The following is a 23,845-nucleotide window of genomic DNA, read 5'->3' as shown; positions in this document are numbered from 1 at the left end:
TATTTGTTCACATTCTGGGCCTGCAGTTCTGATCTATTCAACTTACAAACTGTACTCCTTCTCTTCTAGTAGAAGGTCCTTCCTCTACTATGGTTCTGGCTTTATGATCTGTGTCCAGTTAATCATTTGTATGAAGCTTTAAAACTTATAATGTGCTTTCATGTGTATTATAAAATTTGAATGTCAAAGCTTACATGTTTGAACTAGTATTATGTCAGAGGGTGGAATTTAAGGCCACTGAAGATGCTTGAGATCATACAACAAGAAGGGGCAACATCAGAGCTCTGGCCTAGGGCTTCTGGCAATTTTCAGTGTTCTCCTTGAGGTATTTGACCATTTGTTCTGTGTTGATCAGTCAGTAGCATGAAAACCACGGCCCGCTAATCTTGGCAAGAGGTCAACGCAGACGATTATTGGGGTGAATTTACTGGATGTGTCACAGAAATGACCCATTTTTGACCATGTTGAGCTGGATGGTCTTCTGTAGGATGACCAACTATCTCTATTTACTTGAGACTAAGGGACTTCCCAGGATGTGAGACTTTCAGTTTTAAAACCAGAACAGTTTTTTTAAATTTTATTTTATTATGTTATGTTAATCACCATACATTACATCATTAGTTTTTGATGTAGTGTTCCATGATTCATTGTTTGCGTATAACACCCAGTGCTCCATTCAATATGTGCCCTCCTTAATACCCATCACCAGGCTAACCCATCCCCCCGCCCCCTCCCCTCTAGAACCCTCAGTTTGTTTCTCAGAGTCCATAGTCTCTCATGGTTCATCTCCCCCTCTGATTTCCCCCCCTTCATTTTTCCCTTCCTACGATCTTCTTCTTCTTTTTTTTTTTTTTAACATATAATGTATTATTTGTTTCAGAGGTACAGGTCTATGATTCAACAGTCTTACACAATTCACAGCGCTTACCAGAACAGTTTTAAAACCAGTTTCTCATTTTAAAACAGAGGAAGGACCAGGAAAGCTAGGACAATTTGGTCACCCTACTTTCTGGCCTCTGTCTACTCTGTCTACTCTCAAAAGGTGCTTTAGTGCATTTTTTGCCATACTAAGTTCATAAGCCCCTACTTTTCCCAGCAAATCAATATACAGTGCATCTAGCTTTGTCTTATGAGTGGCATTTTTTTTTCCACAATTAAAATATCTAAATTAAGAGAACCACAGATACATCGGAGATATTCTTTGCTTCTTCCATAGCTTCTGTGATTTCCATGGGAATATTTTAGAAATATTTTTCCTTGATTGTGAAGAGAGGCATGCAGGAAGACCTTGTCAACCTTTATTTCTGCTTCTTTTATATCTACTACCAAGTCCAACACAGGCACATGACAGCAGGTCTTAGAACCCACTCCTTGAGCTGAATGTATTTGAACATGATTCAGCCTTTCCACTGGTTATCTACTCTTTAGACCACTCTCTATTAGAAATTATCTAGGGCCCTTTAAGAAAAGAAAATAAATAAAAAATTCCTGGGCCCTATGCTATGCCTGTATTGGAAGGTGAGAGTGGGTAGGAAATGGGGTATGGGTTTGGAGCCCAGGGACCTTTACCTTTCACAAAGTTCCCCAGGTATTCCTGACATGCTGCCAGCTTCAAAAGCAACTGGCTAGAATATGTCATTCAACCTGTCTGAATGACAACTAAAACTGTAATTATGCTGCTAAAAGAGAACCTTATGAAATTGCAAAATTGCTCATTTTTGCCTTTCTTCCTTTCTCTCCCCCATCTTCTTTTCTTCCTCCTTTTCTTCCTTTTCTTCAATGGTAGCAGTTCACATGAATGTTGGGGGCAATTTTAGGAAATGTTTGTAGGATGACACCTAAAGATCTTCGAAGTAAATTTAAATATGCCTTCTAAAAATTCAGGCTATTTGCCACTTAATTGTCTGCAGGGACTTGAAGCTTGAACAAAAGCTTGAAGAAGTTGATCCCCGGGTTTATTCCTAGCAAGGGACATCTCAGGCTGCATTATTCTTCCATTGTCATCATTCCTCAGGTCTTTTCCTTCTCATGCCTTCGTAGTCCTCACTCACGTGAGAATCCGTGGACAGAGGAGATTTGATTTACATTGCTCATTAGGCCACTGGTCTCTTGGCTCAGCCAGGCAACAGGAATGAAAATTAGTGACAAATCACAGCCTTGCTTTCTCTAATATGACAAAAGCAAGCCCCATAGCTGTAAAAGTTCTCATTAGGGCCTCTTTAACTGCTCAGACTGATTCTATTTTTTAAGCCACTAGAATAGTTAATACAATGTGTGGGACAACATGATTTCCATTGGGGCACAATCAAAAAGGAAGCTACTTTCTGCACTTTCTTTAATCTCTCTTCTTACATCAACCTGAAGCAGTGCAGGGGTCCCCCTGGGATTCCTGCTCATCAGCCCTGCCTCCTACAAAAAGGAGATTTTGCCTAGACAGCTCCAAAGAGTCCTGATTCAAAGGTAAAACAATTAGTACACATTAATCATCGCAAGGATGGTACTAAAAGCATAATCCTCTTAGAATTGGAACAAATTAAACTGAAAGTAGCAATATAAAATCAAGCAAAAAAAAAAGAACACACAAATGCAAGGAAGATGAGAGGACACTGCTCTGAAGTCCCAAATCTCACTGCCAAAGAGGGTCCCCAAGTATCTGCTATCTTTGGTCTTGATACAAAATTACTCTGCCTTCTTCAGTTGTCTGAAAAACCGAAAGCTTTTGAGGCAGGGGCCACATAACCATCGCTTCACAAATCTAGAACTTTGTTAACACCTGGGAGCTACAGTGACACAATCTGATCTGATGGATTTTCTAAAGGTGGAAAGTTGCCCGAAAAGCCTGGAATTGGCCCACCAAGAACTTCTCCAGGAGGAGTGAAAACTATCCCCCCCCTTTTTTTTTTAAAAAAAGAATGATTTTTACTCAAATTTCCAAACAAGGCCAGCCCTGGGCCAAAGTCTGATTTAGATAAGGAATTTCTGCTTCCTTCACACCCCACTTTATGGCTCTTCTTTTTTTCTCTCTTTTCTGGGCTTTAGCCTATGAGGTGAACGCTGTCTGGGAAGAAAAGCCACATGCTACCAAAAGTAACACTGCTTTCACACCCTATAACAGCTGGAAGGAATGTAGGATGGGTCCACCAACAGGAAAGATACAAAGATATTACATATGCCAGTTACACATATGTTTGGAATTCAGAGGAGGGTGCAAAGGTATCTTTCCTGCTTCTTTCAAGTTGCCCTTCATGGGCCCTTTGGTATTTTTCTTTGTTCTATCTCCATCCCTCCATCTTTTTACACTCTCCCAGGTTCCCAGCCGTATCCCAGTACCCCTTGTCATGAAGACAGTCTCATTTCGAATTAGTATCCTTCTTCTTTGAGCCAACAAGCCTCATTTGCTCTGGATCTTCAGAGTATCTGAGCAGTGCTGGGTACCAGCACTTATCTCTTGCTCCCTCATAGCACAAATGATGCATTATGTTAGGCGACCTCCTTCCTACCAAAATTAAGATACGAAGGATCAAAGGGAATGAAATGGACAGAGAACCCATCCTATCACCAAAGGTGTATGGAACTGGCTATTTTATTTGCACGTTAAAAGAGAATTATAGAGGAGAGGACAGTTTTTTAAAACAAGGGATTATTGGTGGACTTTCATGACAGTGTGGGAACTATTGGAGATAGATGTATCTTCTCAGAACCCTTATTTTCCTGCTTATGAAGTTGGAACCTCTTCCAGATATAATCAGGTTTTTCTACTGTGAGAGGAACCCAATTTACAAATTCAATTCCTCTAATTTATTTTGAAGCTCATGCTACTTTAAAATCTTAGGGATAAGATTTTAAACTCTCTGTTTTTGTTCTCACCTTTTCCCACTTTCTTCCTCTCAGTAAATCACCACTAGAAACAAATAACGTGATGCTAGGAGGAAGGCCAAGTAGTCATTGGCTTCAGTTGAGACTCATGCTTGCAAACTCCCCAGAGTCCTCCTATCTCAGTGCTGTGTGTCTGTAGGACATTATCAGGGAGGCGCTTGGTTTACCCACCCATGGCAGAGTTCAGGTCATGTGATTATGAACTTTATGCCCTTTCCAAAATGGAAAATATTCAGTTTTTGATGAGATTATTAGCTTTCCTCCTGTCCGGGTCCAACAAATGAAAACCAGATTTGCGTGTATAAATAACAATCAAGCGCTGAAATGATTTATTTAGTAAAGTTACTGTTTTGGAAACTATATCGATGTGTCATGTCAAGATCCAATCTGCCCTTCACTCACATGGCAAAGGAGACTTTTCCGGGGTCTACTAGAAAAAAAAAATGTTGGAATCCTATTAATAGTTTACTCCTGCCACGTGAGAATTACAGTGGAATCTAGCTATGAGAATAAAAACTCAAGATAATGTTTCAGAGAACATCCTGATAGTAGTGTGTGCTATTTCTTAGTGTATTCAAGACACACATGAATAACTCTCCCCCAGAAGAAAAGGAAACAAAGCAAAGGGCCACATATTTTTCCTCTGTGTGAATTTCCTTCCTCAAGTAGAAATAGTTAAAATTGGAAGGCAAATCCTATGGTCATTACATGTCAGAATGCTGACATGATGACAACTTCAAAGGCGTGTCGGGCTACACTTGGCGTGCTCTTTTTAAAAAAGACAATAGGCATTGAAAATTAAGCACTGCATCAAAGCCTTCCAACTCTATTGAGACAAGTCTATGGAAAACTCAAACCAAGATGCAGGGCTGTTCCTACGTAAATTATGTGGAAGGTTCGATGCATGGGAATTGCATTGTCTAGGATGCTCTTGAGACAACATGCAACTCTGATCTGAGTGGCATGTCAGAGCTAATGACTACAGCTAGTAGGGGAACCATCTGCAGCTAATTTTAGTCATCCTTGTGGCATTAAACTAAGGCTTGTAATTTGAATCAACTCTATAAATGCTCAGGGACCTCACTGTGATGCCATTCAGTTTACAGTGGGTTTGGATAGTTGATAGTGCCAACCTGGAGCCTGTATGAGGTCCAAAGACCAGAGGGCAGAATGGACCAGAAGGAAAGGCCAGGCTTTAGACCAATCCCAGCTCTGTTATTTGCCAGATGAATGGCTTTAGATCAATTGTTTAACTTCTTTGAGCCCTAGTTTCTTTATTTGTAAGACAGAAACAGTAATAGCTAGCTTGCAGGGGTATTAAGAAAATCTGAAACATTGCCTTATATAGTGGGGACTTGATAAATGGTACCATTTACTTATGTACTTATTTATTTGCTTATTTATTTACTTACTATAGCACCTAATACATCTCTTTTTTAAAAGATTTTATTTATGTGCTCGCTTCGGCAGCACATATACTAAAAAAAAAAAAAAAGATTTTATTTATTTATTTGACAGAGAGAGAGAGCATGAGCACAAGTGGGGGGAGGCAGAAGGAGGAGCAGATTCCCCCCTGAGCGGGGAGCCCGACACGGGGCTTGATCCCAGGACCCTGAGATCATGACTTGAGCTGAAGGCAAACGCTTACTGACTGAGCCACCCAGGCACCCCTATAGCACCTAAAGCATCTCTTTATAGCAGTGATTCTCAATTTGGGGTCCAAAGACATATGAGACCTAAACTCACCCACCTCCGCTGAAATTATATGCAAAGTCTCATGCATATGTGCATTTTCCTGAAGACAAGGATTCATAAATTTCATAATATTCTTAAAGGGGTCTATGATCAAAATAAATGTTAAAGTCACCACTTTCTGATTTGGCTTCACCTATGTGTGGATCCTATAGCACAGAAAGAAAAAAAACAGTTTGGGATTCTTTCCTTGTTCAATGTATGCTATACCTAGTTGTCTTCTAAAGTCAAGTTCTGTGTGTGTCTGGATATGTGGGTGTTCACATGGACATGCTTGTGGGTTTAAGGAATGCTAATTTTATAATAAGCCACAAGTTTACTGAGAAAAGACAGAACAATTGTGAGACCAAAAAAGTTGATGACAGATGTACTCATAGAGAGAAGCCTGGGATCCTGTGGGAAGAACACCAAGGGAGGAAGCAAAGGGGATGTGGAGAACAGAGCTCAGGCAGAGCTGAGAGCCCACTGGGGTCCATTTAGCCATATACTTAGCAGACACAGAACCCCAATGGACTTGAGGGAGGGTTGTTACTAGGAATGTATGACTGGGTGCTAGGTATAGAGAGGGTATGTGGAGAATCAGCAGGAAAGAATATGTGTTATCATTAATGGAGACACCACAACAATTTCTGGAAGAGAGAAACAAATGCCCAAGCTAGGGGCATTTTAAATAAGTTACATAAAACAAGGGATAATCCAATAGGCAAAAGACTCAGAGATTTAGAAGCAGAAGAGAAATTCATTGACCTGTTGCTTCTGAGTTCAGCTGGCTTTCCTTGACCGAGATGCCAGTGGTTACTTTGCCCTAGGGCCATATTGTGTTTGGTGCGTGGTGATGAGCCAGGGTAAACATGCCTTGTCATGCTGACTGGGGAATGAAGTCAAGGACTTGAGTTAAAAAATATATGTATGTGTGTATTCATATACACATACACATATATGCATACATACTTGTGTGTAGTGTATTACTCAAGTTCTGATCAAAATTCTTGAGCTTCTCTTCTGCAAGATATAGCTATGTGTGTGCATATGCACACAGATAAATAGAGTGGCAAACATGCCTTAGTGTTTACTATTTGCTAAGCACTGTGCAGAGAGTTTTAAAACTCATTCCCCTTTAATCTTTAAAGCAGCTGCATGAGCTAGGCATTATTATTAGTTTCCATTTTATAGATGAAGAAACTGGGGCATACTAAGGTGATTTCCCCAAGATCACACACTTAGTAAATTGTTAAGTTGGGACTTCAACTAAAAGAGTTTGATGCTGGAGACTGCAGTATAAACTGCTACGCTATGTATAAATTCCTAGGGAAAAGTGAGTCCTTTTACAAAATGCTAGGGTGATAATTTATGCAGAAGCAGAAGAGTGGCTGACTCAGGTTTGAAGTTTGAGGCTGATTCTGAGTCTCATGGAACCATTTCAAAACATGTGGAGGTATGACATCTTAACCTTGTACTGTGCTCTGCCATGTTTTATTACTTCTCTGTACACCAAGTGATAGAACTCTAAACAGAGAAGAGAGGTCAGCTTAAGAAAGGAGCAGAAAACTATGGAAAGCCTCTTTTTTTTTTTCTACACTAGTCCCATAGGTCTGAGAAAGTCAAGGACTTGATATTTACCACTCATTGGCTCTACACAAATGGAGATCCACACTCAGAAGGCACAAAAACAGAAGAAAATGAAATTAAGCACCTCCCAGCAGTCTTGGTGATGTGGAAGGGCATGCTGGAGCTGATCTTTGATGGCGGCTGGTTAGTTCTCATGAGAAGTGACCAGCAGGGAGGAAGGGCCCCTTCTGTTATGAGCTTAGAGAACGTCTTGACCTTTACAGATGTCTTATGAAAGGAAGTCAGTATATTGCATATCTTTGAAGATTAGAAATTTGGTGAATTTTTCCAAAGGTCTCAGAGGCTTCTGAATGCCCAATAATTCATCAAGTACTACACACTGTTCTGCCTCAGTTGCTTGCGTTATCTTTCTGCTCTTGAACCCCTGCAACTTGCTCTTCCCTGCATATTGCTTTCCACCTCCCCCCCCCTTTTTTTTTTGACTTGCTAATGAGCACTACATTGGAACCATGTTGAGATAGAGATTGAATGGCACACACCTGGGAGTAGGCAGCCAGGTTGCTGCTGCCTGAATACAGCTACTGAGGTATTTGGGGCTTCCTTGGAGAAACAGGGACATTAGAACACATTGAATTGGATGAACACTAGTAGCCTTAGGCATGCAAAGCACTGTTCACTTCTTTGCTGAGGTTTTAGATATGCTCTGAGGATATCATAGAATTCAGAGAAAATCTGTGATAGAGTAGATGTTAATAGATATGTTTGTTTTGTTTATGATATTTTGTTTGTTTATATGTATTTTTTTTCCTGACCAACATGCATTCTCTACCATTCCTAGTTACAGGAACTTCTGGAAATTACTCATGTCTGTCATTTTCATCACTATATTCTAAGCTCTTAAAACAATACCTGTCATGTAGTTTGTATTCCATAAATACTTGCTGAAGAAATGAATAGATGGCCAAGTGTGAATTTGTGTCACTAACTAGATAGCCTTGTCATATTCCAACCTTGAGTTCCTAACACAGTGCATGATTATAGCCAATCTAAACAACTAATGTGAGCTACTCCTATAATTCTTGGGTAGATGGGCTGTGGGGTGCCATAAATCATATAGAAGAGCTACCCAAGACTGAGTGTTCCTGTGGAGATCACACTAGGACAATGGATGCTGGGAAGGAGGGGGGAGAGAAGCTGTCACCCCTGCTCTTTAGGATCCTAATATTTTTGCCTAAAACTGCCTTTTGGTTCATCAAGATCTCCTCCCTAGGACCCCCTAACTTAGTCTCTGCTGCATAGTAAATTCCTATTCATGTACTGACTGTAGGAAATATTTCCATTTTAACAAAAACTTTACCCATATCAGGCATTAGTCTAAAGGAGAAGGCCTAATAGTGGACTCTTCAGAGAACTTAACAAGCCAAAACAGGAGAGTTATTTGGAAGGAAGTGATTATTTTCTGTTCTTACTCAAATTCCATCATTTTGGCATTGTCTTTCTCTACCTCCACAAAAAGGGAGTCATTTCCTCAGTCACTATGGTGATATTTCTTTTATTGGAGGGACAAAGAGACTCTCAGGAAAAGAACTAGACCAGACTAATTGAAAGAAATAAGATTTTTAAAGAATCCCTTTAGATTCTTGCCTACTTCCTACTGCCATTTCAAATCAGCATTCTTAGTAACTTTGCTTTAGAAGAACTCCACCTCCCCTGTGTTTTGTTTATGAGGAAAAGCAACTCCACTTGTTAAAAAGCCATTGCAGCTAGTGTATTAGAAAACTATATTTTATTTATTGATATTTCTAAAAAAACCCATACACTTTTAACAAAATTTTTGTTGAAGTTATATTTATGTTATATCAGCCCTTGGATAAAATGTGACAGTGTATACACAGCATAAATGAGTGAAGTTCTGCACATACGGTCTGGCAATTAATGATGTATGAGTTTCATTGCATGTATTTTTCCTTCATATAATACCTATTTCTAGAGTAGTACCAGTAGTACCAGTTTCCTTATGTATGTGTGATGCTCGATGTCCTCTTATGTGACTCTGAAATGAGCTCTGGACCAAGAGTCAGGTGCTCTGGGGTTTAATCCTGGCTGTGTCTGAGGCCTTGGGCAAAGCAAGTTTTCTAAACCTCAGTTTCCCAGTTTTTAAAAGGGTATTATTATAATTTATAGAATAAAAGCACTGGATCTTGACGGTCTTGGTTTGGATTCTGGACAGACTCTTATATGATCCTGTGACACTCATTTAACCTCCCTGATCTCGTTATAAAGTGGAAATGATAACAGCATCTACCTCACGATGTTTACATATTAAAAGGCATAAGCTATGGACTCGTGCTTCAAGGTTGGCTCTAATAGGATATGGTAGGCAAAAACTCCTGTCGTAATAACCAGTTTACAAAAACAAACTTTTAAAAACCAAAAGAGAGCTATAAGAACAAAGCAGTGGGAACTAAATTAAAATCCCAGAGAAGGAAGATCCCTAAATAGGAAATTCAATGGTTTCTGGTAGTTTTCTTAATTGGAGACATTTGCAAATTCTAGGATTGGCCGAAGAATTGGACTTGAACCAAACTGAGGGATTTTATAGAGGAAAGATAAATCAGCAGAGGCTTTGGCAGTCAAGAGCTGGCATGATGAACCAGAAAATAGAAGAGCCCAAACATAAGGGAAAGTTGCTGAGTTCTAGGAGGGTATAGGAGACTTGAGTGCTTGGGTGAAAAGGAAAAGTGAAAACATGTACACTCTTGCAGTATACCTAAGTGTGGCCAGTTGTCTTAGTTTATCTGGGACTCAGGTGACTCCCAGAATGTGGACCTTTAAGTTTTAAAACCAAGAGAGTTCCAGGAAAACCAGAATGAATTGGTCACCCCTAAGTGTTTAGGGAAAAAAGTTCCACTAGAGTGAGGAAGCCTAAATACATCACCAATCTCCTCCTCAAGACATTTGCCAAATATTTAACTTGTAAAAAGTATGAAACTAAGGAACTGAATTCAAAATACACAAAGCTTACACTTTCAGAGTTGAGGAAATTAAGACAATGGAAAGCTTTGGAGGGCCAATCCTGAAGAACCAAGATGGAATGAATCTTACTAAAACTGAAATCTAATCGTGACCCAACCAATACTTGATGGGATTATAGTGATCAGCTCCTCACTGTATCTGTCGGTTCTTTTATCTCAATGTTCAGTATAGAATAAAAATTACTAGACATAAGAGGAGCAGGAAAATGTGAGCAATAATCAGGAAAAAAGACCACAATAGAAACAGACCTGCAGAAATCTAGGTATTGGAGTGTATGTATAAGGAGTTTAAAATGACTATGATTAGCATGCTAAGGGAAATAGTGAGGGAAATTGACAAAATAGATAAAAAGGGGGGAAATTTTAGAATTTCAGCCAATAATTATAGTATATAAAAAGAATCAAATGGATATCCTAGAACTGCAAAACACAAATACTCAAACAGCTGTCTGAGATAGTAAAAGATATAATTAGTAAATTCACAACTAGTCAATGGACAATATCCAAATTAAGGCATAAAGATAAAAAAAGAATAGAGCGGACACCCAGGACTCCAAGATGGCGTCAGTCGTACCAGTGAAGGAGAAGAAGCTCATGGATGTGAAACCAGGAGAGCTGCCCAGCTGGATACTGATGCGGGATTTCACCCCTAAGGGCATTGCTGGGGCATTTCAAAGAGGTTACGACCGGTATTACAACAAGTATGTCAGTGTGAAGAAAGGGGGCGTTGCTGGGATTTCTACGGTGCTGGCAGCTTATGTGCTTTTCAACTACTGTCGTTGTTACAAGGAACTCAAACACCAGCGGCTCCGCAAGTACCATTGAATAGGGCCCAGTGTGGAGGCGCTTTCGGCATTCCTGACCATGACCTTTGCCTGGCACCCTTGAATCCTTTCATATTCTAATTCAGAATTAACATCCAATAAAAGATGACTGGTACTTGGAAAAAAAAAAGAATAGAATGAAGAAGAGGAATATGGAAAGCAATCAAAAGATATAAAACCTGTAGTTAAAGTTCCAGAAAGAGAGAAAAAGGTGAGGCAGAAAGAAATGTTTGACTAGATAACAGTTTTTCAAGAATATCCAAAAACTGATGAAAACTGTTAACTCACAGATTTGAGAAGCTCAAAAACTTCAAATAAGATAAAAGCAATCAACAATATAGTCACATTTTATTCAAGCAATTAAAAATTAAAAACAAAGAAAACGTCTTAGAGACAACCAGAAGGAAAAGACCCATTACCTTCAAAAAAGAAACAATAGGACAAATAACTAACTTTTAATTATTGTTATTGGGGTCAGCGGAATCACATCATTAAAGTGATGAGAGGGGGGAAATTACCAATCTATAGCTCCATACCCAGCAAAAATATTCTTCAGTAGTAAATGAGAAAGAAAGACCTTTTTAGATAAACCAAATATGAGAGACTTCATTACAAGCAAATAGACATTCCAAGAAATATTGTAGGAAAATCTTCAGGCTGAAGGTAAATGATCCCTAATGGAAGCAGGAAGAAATAAAAAACACCAGATAGGGTAAATAGACGAGTGAATGTATACAAATATTAACTGTTTAAAGCAATAATAAAACCATCTGGTGGAGTTTATAACATCGTAAAGTAAAAAAAAAAAATAGGTCAACAATAGCACAAAGAGTGGAAGAGCAAAAAAATGTTGTGAAGCTAAAATGTTTCTTTTGTTACTTAGGAAGTGGTAAAAGTACTAACATAGACTTTTAACATCAGTGTTGCGTATTGAAATTTCTAGGATAATTGCTAAAAATAAAACATGAGAATATATACCTAGAAAGCTAGTAGAGGAGAAAACATTACATAAGAAACACCTGAGGAATCCAAAAAAAGCAGGAAAGCAGGAATAAAGAAATGAATAAATGTGAAAAAGAGAAAACAGAAGGCCAGGAAGTTTCAGTAATCACAATCAAGGTAAAGGAATTAAAAACTCTTTAAAAAATTGAGTGTTTTGCAAAACCTTATCTATATGTCATTTCTAAGAGGTACAAGTTAAATGTAAAATTGCAGCTGGCTTGCAAGTAAACAGATGGGAAAAAGATGCATCATCAAACACTAACAAAGCAAAGTTAATATCACCACATTTATATTAAATAGAATATTTTACTGGAACATAGCAATTGCTCAATAAATTGTTAGCTCAAATTAGTAAAAGAGAAGAAGGTTATAAAAATCTGAAATCAAATGATTTGAAATTCTATAATTTTAACTTAGAGATAAAATTTTGTACTATTTCTTTCAAGCTGCTTTTCAAAATCTCTACCACAAAAATTTGGTTTTATTTGCTCACGTATATTTTTTAACCGATTATATATTTGTTGACATGTCACATATCACAAAGTAAGTTTCTATTTGTATGTTAAATATTTTCAATTTGGATTCCCTAAAATATACCAGGTACATTTTAAGGGGAGGGCTATGATATGCCAGCATGCTTGAAATTCAGGTAGCTGTGAAAAATCAGAATTTGGAGGTTTAATCCTTAAATTGTTAAATCTTCTATGTTATAGACATTGAAACTTAAAAATCTAAGGAGTTTAGATCTCTGCAGGCATCCACTTATTTTGCAAGTGAAAGAAAGGTAGTCCACACAGATAAGGATAAAGTGTAGATCCTTGGCCTCCTGAATCATTGCCCAATATTCTTTTTACCTCAGTATCATGAAGACCTTTCTAAAACTCATTTAACAAGTATTTTGGAGCATTTCTATATAAAAAGCACTGATCTAATCACTAGGTATACAATGAAGGACAAGGCCCTACTAGCCATAGGCTAGTCTAATAAAGAATATAGACATTACATTTTTTTAAAGATTTTATTTATTTATTTGAGAGAGAGAGAATGAGAGAGAGAGAGCACATGAGAGGGGGGAGGATCAGAGGGAGAAGCAGACTCCCCTCTGAGCGGGGACCCCGATGTGACTTAATCCAGGGACTCTAGGATCATGACCTGAGCTGAAGGCAGTCGCTTAACGGACTGAGCCACCCAGGTGCCCTAGACATTACATTTTTAAAAATTATTATTTCATTAAATATTTAATGAGTACAGTAGCATATCATGAGCTCTTAAAAGAGTGGAATTCAGCCTAGTGTAGTTTTCATGGAAGACTTTCCCAATGAAGGGGATTAGAGTTAACTAGGGAAAGAGGAAAGGGAAAACTATTCCAGGGGGGTAGGAGGAAGTGTGATGACCTGAGATATGAAGGAGTTTGGTGCCATAGGACCTGATAGAAAGCCAATGTATCCAGAGTCCAGAGAATGTGCATGTGGTAGGGAGATTCAGGATGGGAGATATAGCAAGACTTGTAATTAAAGGTATAGAAATCATAGGCCAGATCATGAGGAACCTTATAAAGCTTGCTAAGGATTTTGGAGCATATTTGGAGAACAATTAGGTATCACCAAAGAAAGGGAGAAAAATGTTCAGATTTATGGTGTTGTTTTTTTTTAAACTCTGATTTTCTTTTTTTAATTTAAATTCAATAGCCAACATATGGTACATCATTAGTTTTCGATGTAGTGTTCAATGAGTCATTAGGTGTGTATAACACCCTGTGTGGGTGATGGGCATTAAGGAGGGCAGATGATGTGATGAAGGCTCTGATTTTCAAACTTGTCTATAAGACTCATGAGGACAAAGATGATATTTTTCTTGTATAACATTGAATTCTCAAATCCTAACACAGGGCCTAGCACATAGACATTCAATAAATAGTTGATAAAAGGTGGAGGATGGATGGATGCATGCATGGATGGATGCATGCATGGATGGATGGACTAGTATGGGAAATGGATTGAAGCAGATAAAATGGAAGTGGGAACCAGTTCAGATACAGTGAATATCCAGGTAAAATATAATGGTGGCATGGAATAGGAGAAATAGGTGATAGCAGCAAATTTATAGGGTGAAAATGTACAGATTTGAGAAATTTTAAGGAGATAGGTTCAACATAACTTGTTAATGAATCGAGTATCATGGCTTGGAAAGAGGTATTAATGATGATTTCCAGTTTATATTATGAATACCTGAGTGGAGGTGCCATTTATTAAACCATATAGGGATAGATTTAAAGAAATATTGTGGAAGTCCCTCATGTACTTTTCTGCCTTTCTGTAGAGAGTGAAGTAAACATAATTCAATCTCTCTTGGATGGCTGAGGAGTTTACAGGGGCAAAGCATCCTTATTGGGCTCAGCAGGGAATATTGCCCAGGGCTGTAGATAGAGATGCAGAGCAGTAGGCACTAAAGCAGAACCATATGCCAAAAAAAAAAAAAAAAAAGCAGGCTTATTAAATTTATATATTTATTTTGGAGTGAGGTGCTTGTTTTTGATATCAATTTGTTTACTTAACAAATCTGTGTCTTATTCTCATAAATTACTGTATTTCATGATTCTAAGATACAAATATTTTCACAACTTAAATCGCGTTGTGTCTATTCATAGCACCTGCCTGAGACTTACTGTTTGTAGCAACGGCATGCAGAGAGTTTAATTTGGGAATGGGTCTCCAGGACCAGCAGTGAGTATGTGAACAGGGCAGGCGGGAAAGTCAATGCAAGGCAGTGTTATTGCATGGGCATGGCTGTAGGCAATTAGTAATTCATCCTGGACCTTCTGTGTAGAGCCTTATAAAATTTGGCTCAGAACCATCTGCCTGAGGATATTGTGTCTAGCTGGTTGCAGATTGCCCCACAGGGCGTGACTGTCCACATCTTTCGTTGCAGGTATACCAGTACCAAGTACAGGCATCCCACACTGCAGTGTCAGAGGAATTCTGGGGCATAAAGCAAGATCGAAGTGCGCCAAAGACTGCACAGAGCTGTTGCATGTGAAGTGGTGCATAAAAGGCCTGTGTAGTTTACGGTCTCATTGCAGTTCTTTCTTTCTTCATGCTATGTGCAATAATAGTGTCTCTTAAAACTGATGCCATCTTAGATTTAATGGAACCTGGTAAAATGTTGACCTTGCAAAGATGAATTTTGTTGAAGTGAGATTTGAATAAATAACATTTGCAAAACTAAATTAAGCCATTGGAGTCTACAAGGCAGTGATCACAATCCTTCTATCTCTTGCATTCATTGGCACCGTACAGATAAATTTCCACATTTGAGAGTTTATCCACTGGTGGAAAATATTTTACCCGAAAAGAACAAGTATAATGATAAAATGGTATGTTATCATATAAACTGGTATAGAGGAAGAGTTTTCATTTTTGTTCTTAAAGAATTGATTCCCTTTTTTCAAGTAAAAACTTTTCCAGAGCCCTAATTATCTGTTTTATAAGAGATAAAAATGGACCAAATGAGACAAAAATGGAGATGAAGCAGGATTTGAGGGTTCCAAGACCCCACAGCTAAATTGACTCCTTATCCCCTCTGTGGGGTTTCTGAGGTTTTTCATAGGGAAACTTAGAGTTCCACCAACAAGATTAGGAACCTGTGATTCACAGGAGACTTGCTTCTCCCAACCCCCAAGGCATTTACTTAGTGTCATTCCACTCTTATTTTAGAAACAATTCTAGCAGATTTGGTAATTTGGTTTCCTAGCTTATAACAGGTTTATCAGCAATAAATTACATGAAAAAATAGCTATTAAAGGCTGGCATGGTGATTACACAGAGAGGAATCTGTAAGCTAGAATTATAACTGCGAAACTACAAAAAACAGCCTTTAAAAGGGGGACAATATTCGGCTAAATTTAGCATGTGGACAAGGATCCAATCCATGTAAATAGTTTGTGAGGGTGTTGGAGTAATCCGGGAGCATGCAGGAGATAATTTAGGATTATAAGAGCACTTTGATATCCTCTATTCAGTATAATTCTTAAGGTGCTAAAGTGTATAATATAATTTATAACAATTCTCATCAGAAACAGCTTAAATCAAATAGATTTGATATACTATGTGTCCAGCTTCAGTTAGGTTAGTAGAGCACTTTATTTCTTGAAGTTGTTGAATAAATAAGACATTACTGTGTGCATTAGTATTCTTTCATCACTAAGTAGTAGAATACCCAACTGAAACTGGTATATAGATAAAGAGTGTAGTTGAAACTCAAGAAGTTTCAGGTAGGGTTTGATCTAGTAGCTTACTAATATTACCAAGGATCTGATTTCCTTCTGTTCTCCGATGTGCTTTCCATGTTCCCATAGGTCTGGCCCACTTAATGGCCACAAAAGAGAGGATTGCTTCCTTATTCATGTGCGACAAGGGTGAGGCGGAGAGCAGTGAAGGGAAAGAGAGAGGAGTTATATCTCTTTTGTTAATCATTAAGAGTCCTCAGTTTGATTGGAACAACAGTTTGTGCACCCATCCCTGATACAATAGCTGTAACAATAGAGATGAGATTATATGAATTGACTTAAGCCAATCAAAGTCTACCTCTTCAGCTAGAGATGATGTTAAGTCCCATGAGCCCCATGGTGACAAACATAGAGAAATAAATGCCTGCAATGTTAACAGACCATATCCACAGCACTGTTTCTCAAGGTAAATATTAACCAACTGGATTCTAAGCTCAGTGAAGTCAGGAGTCATCCCTCTCTTGTCCATTGCTATAGCCCCAGGATGAGGAACAAGGTCTATTATCAGAAGAGCTTAATACTATTTACTTATTTACGAATAAACAAATGGATTTTTTTTCTGTTTAGAGAAATGCACAAGACTTCAATTTAATTTTTCTACTTCTTGATGCTCCCTGGTTGCTTGTTCTAGCTTAACAAGAAGCAGGAAGTATCAGGATCAGTTGTCACACAGGGAACATTTTCTCCTAGGATGCTAAGCACTACTTCCAAAACCCAAGAGGATGAAATCAGTTGGAATAAGGCAAGATGAAGTCAATCATTTATTTCCCCAATCATGGATATCAAAAAGAAGAGAGAGGAGGAGAAAGAGAAGGGAAAGGGAGGGGGGAAGGGGAAAGAAAAAGATAAAAAATAAGAAAAAGAAGGAAGCAAAGAAGAAAGGAAGAAAGAAGGAGGGAAAAGGGAAGGAGGGCGGAAGGGAGACAGAAGGGAAGGAAGGGTGTAAAGAAGGAAGGGAGGAAGTTTTAACTAGTATATGTGTCCAGGGCAAAGACACTTGAGATAGTGGTTAGTCTATGACCTGAATTTGCTCTGTATGTGTTTCTTTTCCTGATAGAGTGAACATCAAGCCTAGTCTGAGGCTTTAAAATTGACCAAACAGCTATGAGAATGTAGATAGCAAGTTATAAATCACCCAGTCACTTGGGTGTGGATAAAAATCCTGGGCCAAATACCTGAGTGTCCACTTCATAACAGGGATAATAAGGCTATTTGAAAACATGACCCAGACCCCAAGCTATAGTTGTTGTTGTTGTTGTTTTTTCTAGAGGACTGCCTGACATGTTTATATGCACATATTGGAATTGTATCCAAGGGGGGGGGGAAAACAATTGACTTTCTGACTTTATAGTTTGTCATTGACTTTTAAGGTATTTCATGAAATGAAGTAATAACTTCAAGATCAAGGGCATTTTCCTTTGGGTCTTCATCAATTATTTCACTTTCTCTTGGCAATGGCCTCCGCCCACTTCTTCCGAAATATCACTGGGCTGATGTTGCACTGGAAAAACTTACTCTTTCTCTTTGCCTTCCTGAACGTGTGTTTCATGCATTAAATTGTTTTAATCACTTCAAGTTTTACTAGAGTTTGGCAGTTGGTACTATTGCTGAATTGTGTGTTCCCAATTTAATGTTTTTAGAATGTATTTAAGTAAGTTCCAATGCACTTAGTCATTGCTATTCAAATGAGAGAACCATATTTCAAGGAACAGAGCTCAGGGAGAAAGATGAGGTGAGTAATGAGTAATAAGCAAAACTCATCTATCAAGACACATTGGAGGCTGAAACAGATGGTGAAGAAATGCCCCTGAGTCCATCCCTCCTTGCCCTGAAGGGCCTACCAGTTTTATTTCCAGCAAACATACACCTTGGCTGGCTTCCTCTCATAGCTTCTGGCTGATGTTTCCTATTTTAAGATCTTAGACAAGTGGGAAACTCACTTGTTTCTCAGACTTCAACTCATGAAAGAGCCAGCCCTGTGGGAAAGATAAAGCCCAATCCTAGGAGCCCTGAGCAGGTGCTGACATTTATGGAGGGAGCGTGGGCACCGCACCCATCCTTAGCACTGGTTTCTGTTGAGTGTTAGGAATAGGACAAAGGAGCAGTGGCATTGAGGGCAATATTCAAAGTAGAGAAAGGTTGGCCTCTTCACCCTACTTTTATTACTCATCCTCCAGGTGCCCAGGGCGCTTGTGGCCCCACGATTGTTCAAGTTCCAAAGCTGAACTTCTCTTTTTGAGAAATTCACTCAGCTTCTGAGCTTCCAAGTCTTCATACATAGACAGGATGATACCAACTTCTTAAGGATGATGTGTGGCTTGCGCAAGATAATGTGCATAGAGAACCTCGCAGAACCAGGCACGGGTTAGTTGTGTTTCTTGCCCAACATTTCCCCTACCCTGGCCTTTCTCTGCAGAATCTGGGGAGCTAACAGTGAGCTTAAGGGTAGGAAGGGCTCTACCACAACTCAATGTATAAGACCTAAAATTTGGAAAGGAACTCCTCAGGCAACTTGGCAGTTTGTTCCAAATCAGCAGTATAGGTCATGCAGAGCAATCCCATTTCTGGGAATTTAACCTAAAGAGACATTCACCGAAGTTTGCAAGATGCACACATAAGGTCCCACATCACATCATTGTTTATAATGACAGGGAATTACAAACCACCTAAATGACCATTATAGGATACTGGTTAAATATGGTATATCCCTATAGTGAAATAGTATTCAACTTTTATTTTTTTAAATTTATTTTTATTTTTAAAAATTTTTATTTATTTATTTGACAGAGAGAGACAGCGAGAGAGGGAACACAAGCAGAGGGAGTGGGAGAGGGAGAAGCAGGCTTCCCACTGAGCAGGGAGCCCGATGCGGGGCTTGATCCCAGGACCCTGGGATCATGACCTGAGCTGAAGGCAGACGCTTAGCGACTGAGCCACCCAGGCGCCCCTAGTATTCAACTTTTAAAAATGATGTAGTAATTCTATTCTTAATTGCTATTAACATTTGTCCATGTCACACTGTAAAATAAAAAAATGAGTTTACAAATCACTATGCAACATACGATTGCATATATGAGTATACACAGCTACACTGTAACCATATTTATAACTGTGCAGAATCAGACGGCTACAGGCCACAGAGAACTATCTGGAAGGATGTTAAACAGGATTTTAACACTGTATTATCTCTGAGTAGTGGCATCTAAGTAAACTCTACTTTTTTCTTCGTACTTTTCTACACTGTGTGAATTATTTTAAACAATGGGCCTATGCCATGTTTAATCCAAAACACTAAAACTAGTTGGCCCCTGAAAATTTCTGTGCTAGTTTGAAACCCCGAGCATAGATATTTCTATCTCAATCTGTACTTAACTTTACCTCATCTGCTCATCTCTCTAGTGATATAATTGCCTAAGTAGCTGATGTTTTCCCACTAGACTGGAATCTCTAAAACCAGGTTTTACCTTTACCCCAGTCCCAAGGCCACATACCATTGCAGTAATACTCAATGAATGTTTTCAATGTTTAAATCTAGAAGCCTGGTGATCTGTAAGCTATCCCAAGTTCTGACACTGCCTGGCAGTGAGGCTATGATCGACACTTTCTCCTGAGATGGTTCAACCTAAAACAAAACTGGAATGATCGCTGAGGTTCCTGCTATTCCTAATCTTGTGATTCTGAAACCGAATTTGTCCAGTCCTCATAAATCAAGTGAAATCAAAGAAGACAACATACCTAGATCAGCTTTACAGACTCCAAAATGCTATAAAAATGTAATGTGGGATTTAAAATTAAAAAACAAATAAACAATACCAGCAATGATCATAGTGACCCATTGTTTCTTGAGGTTGACATAGAGAAAGCCAATTCTAGTAAGATCTGAATGATTTTCTATTGCCCTGCATCTCTCCCTGCCCTCACCTCTGGGCCTTAATTCCTTGTGGAGTTAACACTGGTACTCACTTTGGGGATTAAAGCAGGACCTGACCTGGATTTGTTCCACATTGCCCATGCCCTAGATTGAAATGTTAAAGGACTTGGAATAAAGAAAAAAAAAAGTTGCATTTTCAGTAACAGCTTCACAGTAACTGGGGAATTAATGTCAACCAGGCACTGATTTCCCAGTGGTTGGGTTTGTAGCAAAAGTCTTCAACTTTTATGTGTGGCCTGTTTGAAGTTGAAAATTGTTGTTAGACTCTCCAAAGTTGTTTGAGGTGTCACTCATCCTTCCCTTTTGTGTTGGGGTGAGGATGTGAAGCACAGCGGCTGGGAATAGTTCTGTGACTACCACCCCCAAGGCAGGTCTCTGCCAGGGCCCAATTGAGCCCATCTCCTAGGGAATTCAAAGCTTTCAGCGCAATGCAGCTCTGCATCCACCTGCAGCCTTATCACCCATTACTCCCTTTCAGGAACTCTTCACTCCAGGAAGAGGGAGGATCTCATGGCCCCATGAATGTGCCATGCAAATGCACATGTCTAGCATTTTTATTCAACGTACACTTCTCCCTCCTAGGATATCGTTCTTTGGAGAGGCAACAGCACAGGATAATAATAATAAATAATGGTACCATTGCAACAATAATAATACCAGCAGCTAATGTCTTATTTAGCCTGGATACAGGTCAAAGCACTTCACATAAGACTTTTTTTGATTGTCTCAATAACCCCAACGGGTAGATATGAATATCTTTATTTTACAGATGAGACAATCAAGGCCCTGCAAGCTTAAATGAATTCACCAAGACCCTACAGCTAATAAGTTGGGATTTCAGTCCTTGAGTCTCACTCTGAAACCTGTGCTCTTTGTCATTATCAACACCTCGAAAAGCACAGTTTTGGCAGCAGAGAGACCTGCCTTTGAGTTCTGTCGCTGGCATTTACTCTGTGTAACCTTGATCAGGTATCTTCACCTTAAAGCCAAGTCTCCCTCATTTAAAAAGTAGGGTAAATATGGTTGCCCTTGCAGAGTTGCCGAGAGAACCAGGGTTAATAAATGTCAGATGCCTGACCAATGAATGGTAAACACTATCACTGACCTTGATTCATTTTCATCCTAGCCATTTCTGGAGATTATGCCCTATTGGCTCCTCCAATCTATTTCTGGCTACCTGAGCCCAAAGTGATGGCTTCTTCCTCTTGACTTTGTATTATTCAGCAGAGGTTTTATATTTATCCATTGGACAGACAAAAGGGAGCTGTGAGGAATCCAAAGAACTAAATCTTAGGTGTTCCTCTGCTAATAAGCCTGGAAAAACCGCACATCCTAAGATCTGTGGGCCTGAGAGGACTGAGAGACACCAAGTCCCACATAGACATCTACCCATAGGGAGTAGGGTAGCAATTCCATTCATGGACTTTGATGGCAAGGTTTAAATTCCAACTCCTGGGGCGCCGGGGTGGCTCAGTCGTTAAGCATCTGCCTTCAGCTCAGGTCATGATCCCGGGGTCCTGGGATTGAGCCCCGCATCAGGCTCCCTGATCTGTGGGAAGCCTGCTTCTCCCTCTCCCACTCCCCCTGCTTGTGTTCCCTCTCTCGCTCTCTTACCCTGTCAAATAAATAAATAAAATCTTAAAAAATAATAATAAATAAATAAATTCCAACCCCTCCATGCTCTGGTTAAAGCAAATAGCTGTTACTGTAAGATGGTGCACTCAGTGCCCATTTCACTGCCCTACTGGTTTGACATTCTTATTATAGAGGCTGAGAAACTTTTGCTAGAGCTTGCCTAATCTTGCCTAGACTCTGTTGCAGTTAGGGCATCCACACAAGACTTGGAGGCAGCCCTGAGCAATGGGAGGTAGTGACTATGTTCAGGGCAAGCAGATCTTCCTTGTGAAAGAAGCTTCTTTCTTTCTCAGAAAGCTGTGGTACCATTTCTAGTATCCAGTCTCTAGTGTCAGATATACTGATTAATGGGCAATGCAGGCAATGGTGTAAGTGGACCTTTCTCTTGGGTGTGCATACCCAGTTAGTAGTATGCAGATTCTCTGTACCCTCCATACCAAAGCTCTGGCCCTCGAGGAGCTTCTAGAAGCTACATAGTCTCTTTTTATAAACTTGCCTCCTTGAACCAGCTTTAATGGCTTCTGTGTTCTGCAAGCAAGAATCTTGACTGATACGTTACGAGTGTTATCACAGATAATTCCTTAACTTCTTTGAGCCTCGGTTCCCTCTTCTGCAAAATAACAATATTAAAAGGCTTGCCTCAAATGAAATGATTCATGCAAAATATTTATCACAATATATGGGACAAATGAGCTCTCACAGAGGATAAACAAGTAAATAGGAAATTAGAATTAAGCGTGATGCATAGCCTGGGGTGGTAGAACTCACACGGAACTTTGAAGTCAAGTCCGAAGGGAGAACACCAAACACAGATTTTCTGGTCAGAAAAGACTTTTTGGAAGAAATGAGACAAAAAAGCAGTGCTTAGCTTGATATCTAAAGTATGAATACAAGATAGCCACACGCAGATGGTATGAGGAAGGAGGAGTGGTGTGTGGCTAGGACTCTTTTAAGAAGAAGAAACAGAATATGTGAAGGCCCATAAAGAGGAGAGAACATGCCTTGCTTGAGGAACTGAGAGAAGTTTACTATGACTGCAGTGGCGAGTATGAGGAAATGACTGGGAGATGGTGTAGGTAGACCAGATAGTGAACAGCCTGGGAAACAGAGGTGCTTGGAATTCATCCGCCTTCCCCAACATCACTTGAAAACCATTAGTCTGTGGCATTCCTAGTTTTGCTCCCTTAAGCCACCCTTTTGTAGGTATACATAACCGCAATCCAACCAGACGCCATCTTCTGGAGGATGGCGAATACATTTTGTACTTCTCAAGGGTCACTGTCTTGCCTGTGTAGCTTCTCCTCAAATACTTGTCCATTGTCCTTGGTGTTAAGCAAAGTTTAATTGAGCATGTACTTTTGCATGGAGTATTTTATAAATAGTAAATAGCTTTCTATTTAAGTAAGGACCTCTGGGCTCCATCCAACACATATGGAAAGTTTGTTCCCTTGAATTAGCATGCGTTCTGTGTGGGGAGAGGTGTTTACAAAGTGAAGGACTTAGGACAGGGTCTTTCTCCTTTTTGACTTTTTTTCTTTCCTACTATGACATTAATTATTTTCTAGCCAGTTGAGTTTTTTTTTTTTTTTAACCTTAGAAATCACGCCATAAAGTTGAAAGAGTCAAGTACAAATTTGTTTGTTTGTTTGTTTAAGTAAGCTCTACACCCAACATGATCAAGTCCTCCCCCTCCCAATCCCAGATCAGGAGTCACATGCTCTACCAACTGAGCCAGCCAGGCTCCCCTAAATCTGTTTGTTTGTTTGTTTTTATTTTGTATTTGGATCTTAAGCTTTTGTTTCATAAGATGGTATTTCAGCATTCCAAAGAACACTCTAGCCTAGTTGGGAGTTTCTGATTGCAGGATGAGGAGCCAGTCTGTAATCACCCTGGTTATTGCCCTGTGGGTTTTGGAAGAAATCCTGGAAGGACTTTG

General features: G+C 39.4%; 1 protein-coding gene and 1 long non-coding RNA gene across 3 annotated transcripts in view; both read left to right on the top strand.

Annotated features, from left to right (window-relative positions):
- LOC113929963 overlaps nucleotides 1–23,845 on the top strand; it is a 405,324-nt gene that overhangs the window by 230,047 nt on the left and 151,432 nt on the right. The window lies entirely within an intron of this gene.
- LOC113929962 (ATP synthase subunit f, mitochondrial-like) lies at nucleotides 10,791–11,057 on the top strand. Of its 2 annotated transcripts, XM_027607216.1 has the most exons (2): nucleotides 10,791–10,911; nucleotides 11,029–11,057. In XM_027607216.1, the coding sequence occupies exons 1-2, from the start codon at nucleotides 10,791–10,793 to the stop codon at nucleotides 11,055–11,057; spliced, it is 150 nt and encodes a 49-aa protein (XP_027463017.1). The 2 variants fall into 2 exon arrangements, with proteins under 2 accessions (XP_027463017.1, XP_027463016.1); XM_027607215.2 differs by having other exon boundaries at nucleotides 10,791–11,057.

The sequence above is a fragment of the Zalophus californianus genome, chromosome 5 (genome assembly GCF_009762305.2).
Source record: "Zalophus californianus isolate mZalCal1 chromosome 5, mZalCal1.pri.v2, whole genome shotgun sequence".
Classification (NCBI taxonomy): domain Eukaryota; kingdom Metazoa; phylum Chordata; class Mammalia; order Carnivora; family Otariidae; genus Zalophus; species Zalophus californianus.
Note: the sequence above shows the minus strand (reverse complement) of the source record. Positions and strands in the feature narration are given on the sequence as shown.

Coding starts and splice junctions, on each gene's coding strand:
- LOC113929962 (XM_027607215.2), top strand. CDS start 10,791: ATGGCGTCAGTCGTACCAGTGAAGGAGAAGAAGCTCATGGATGTGAAA.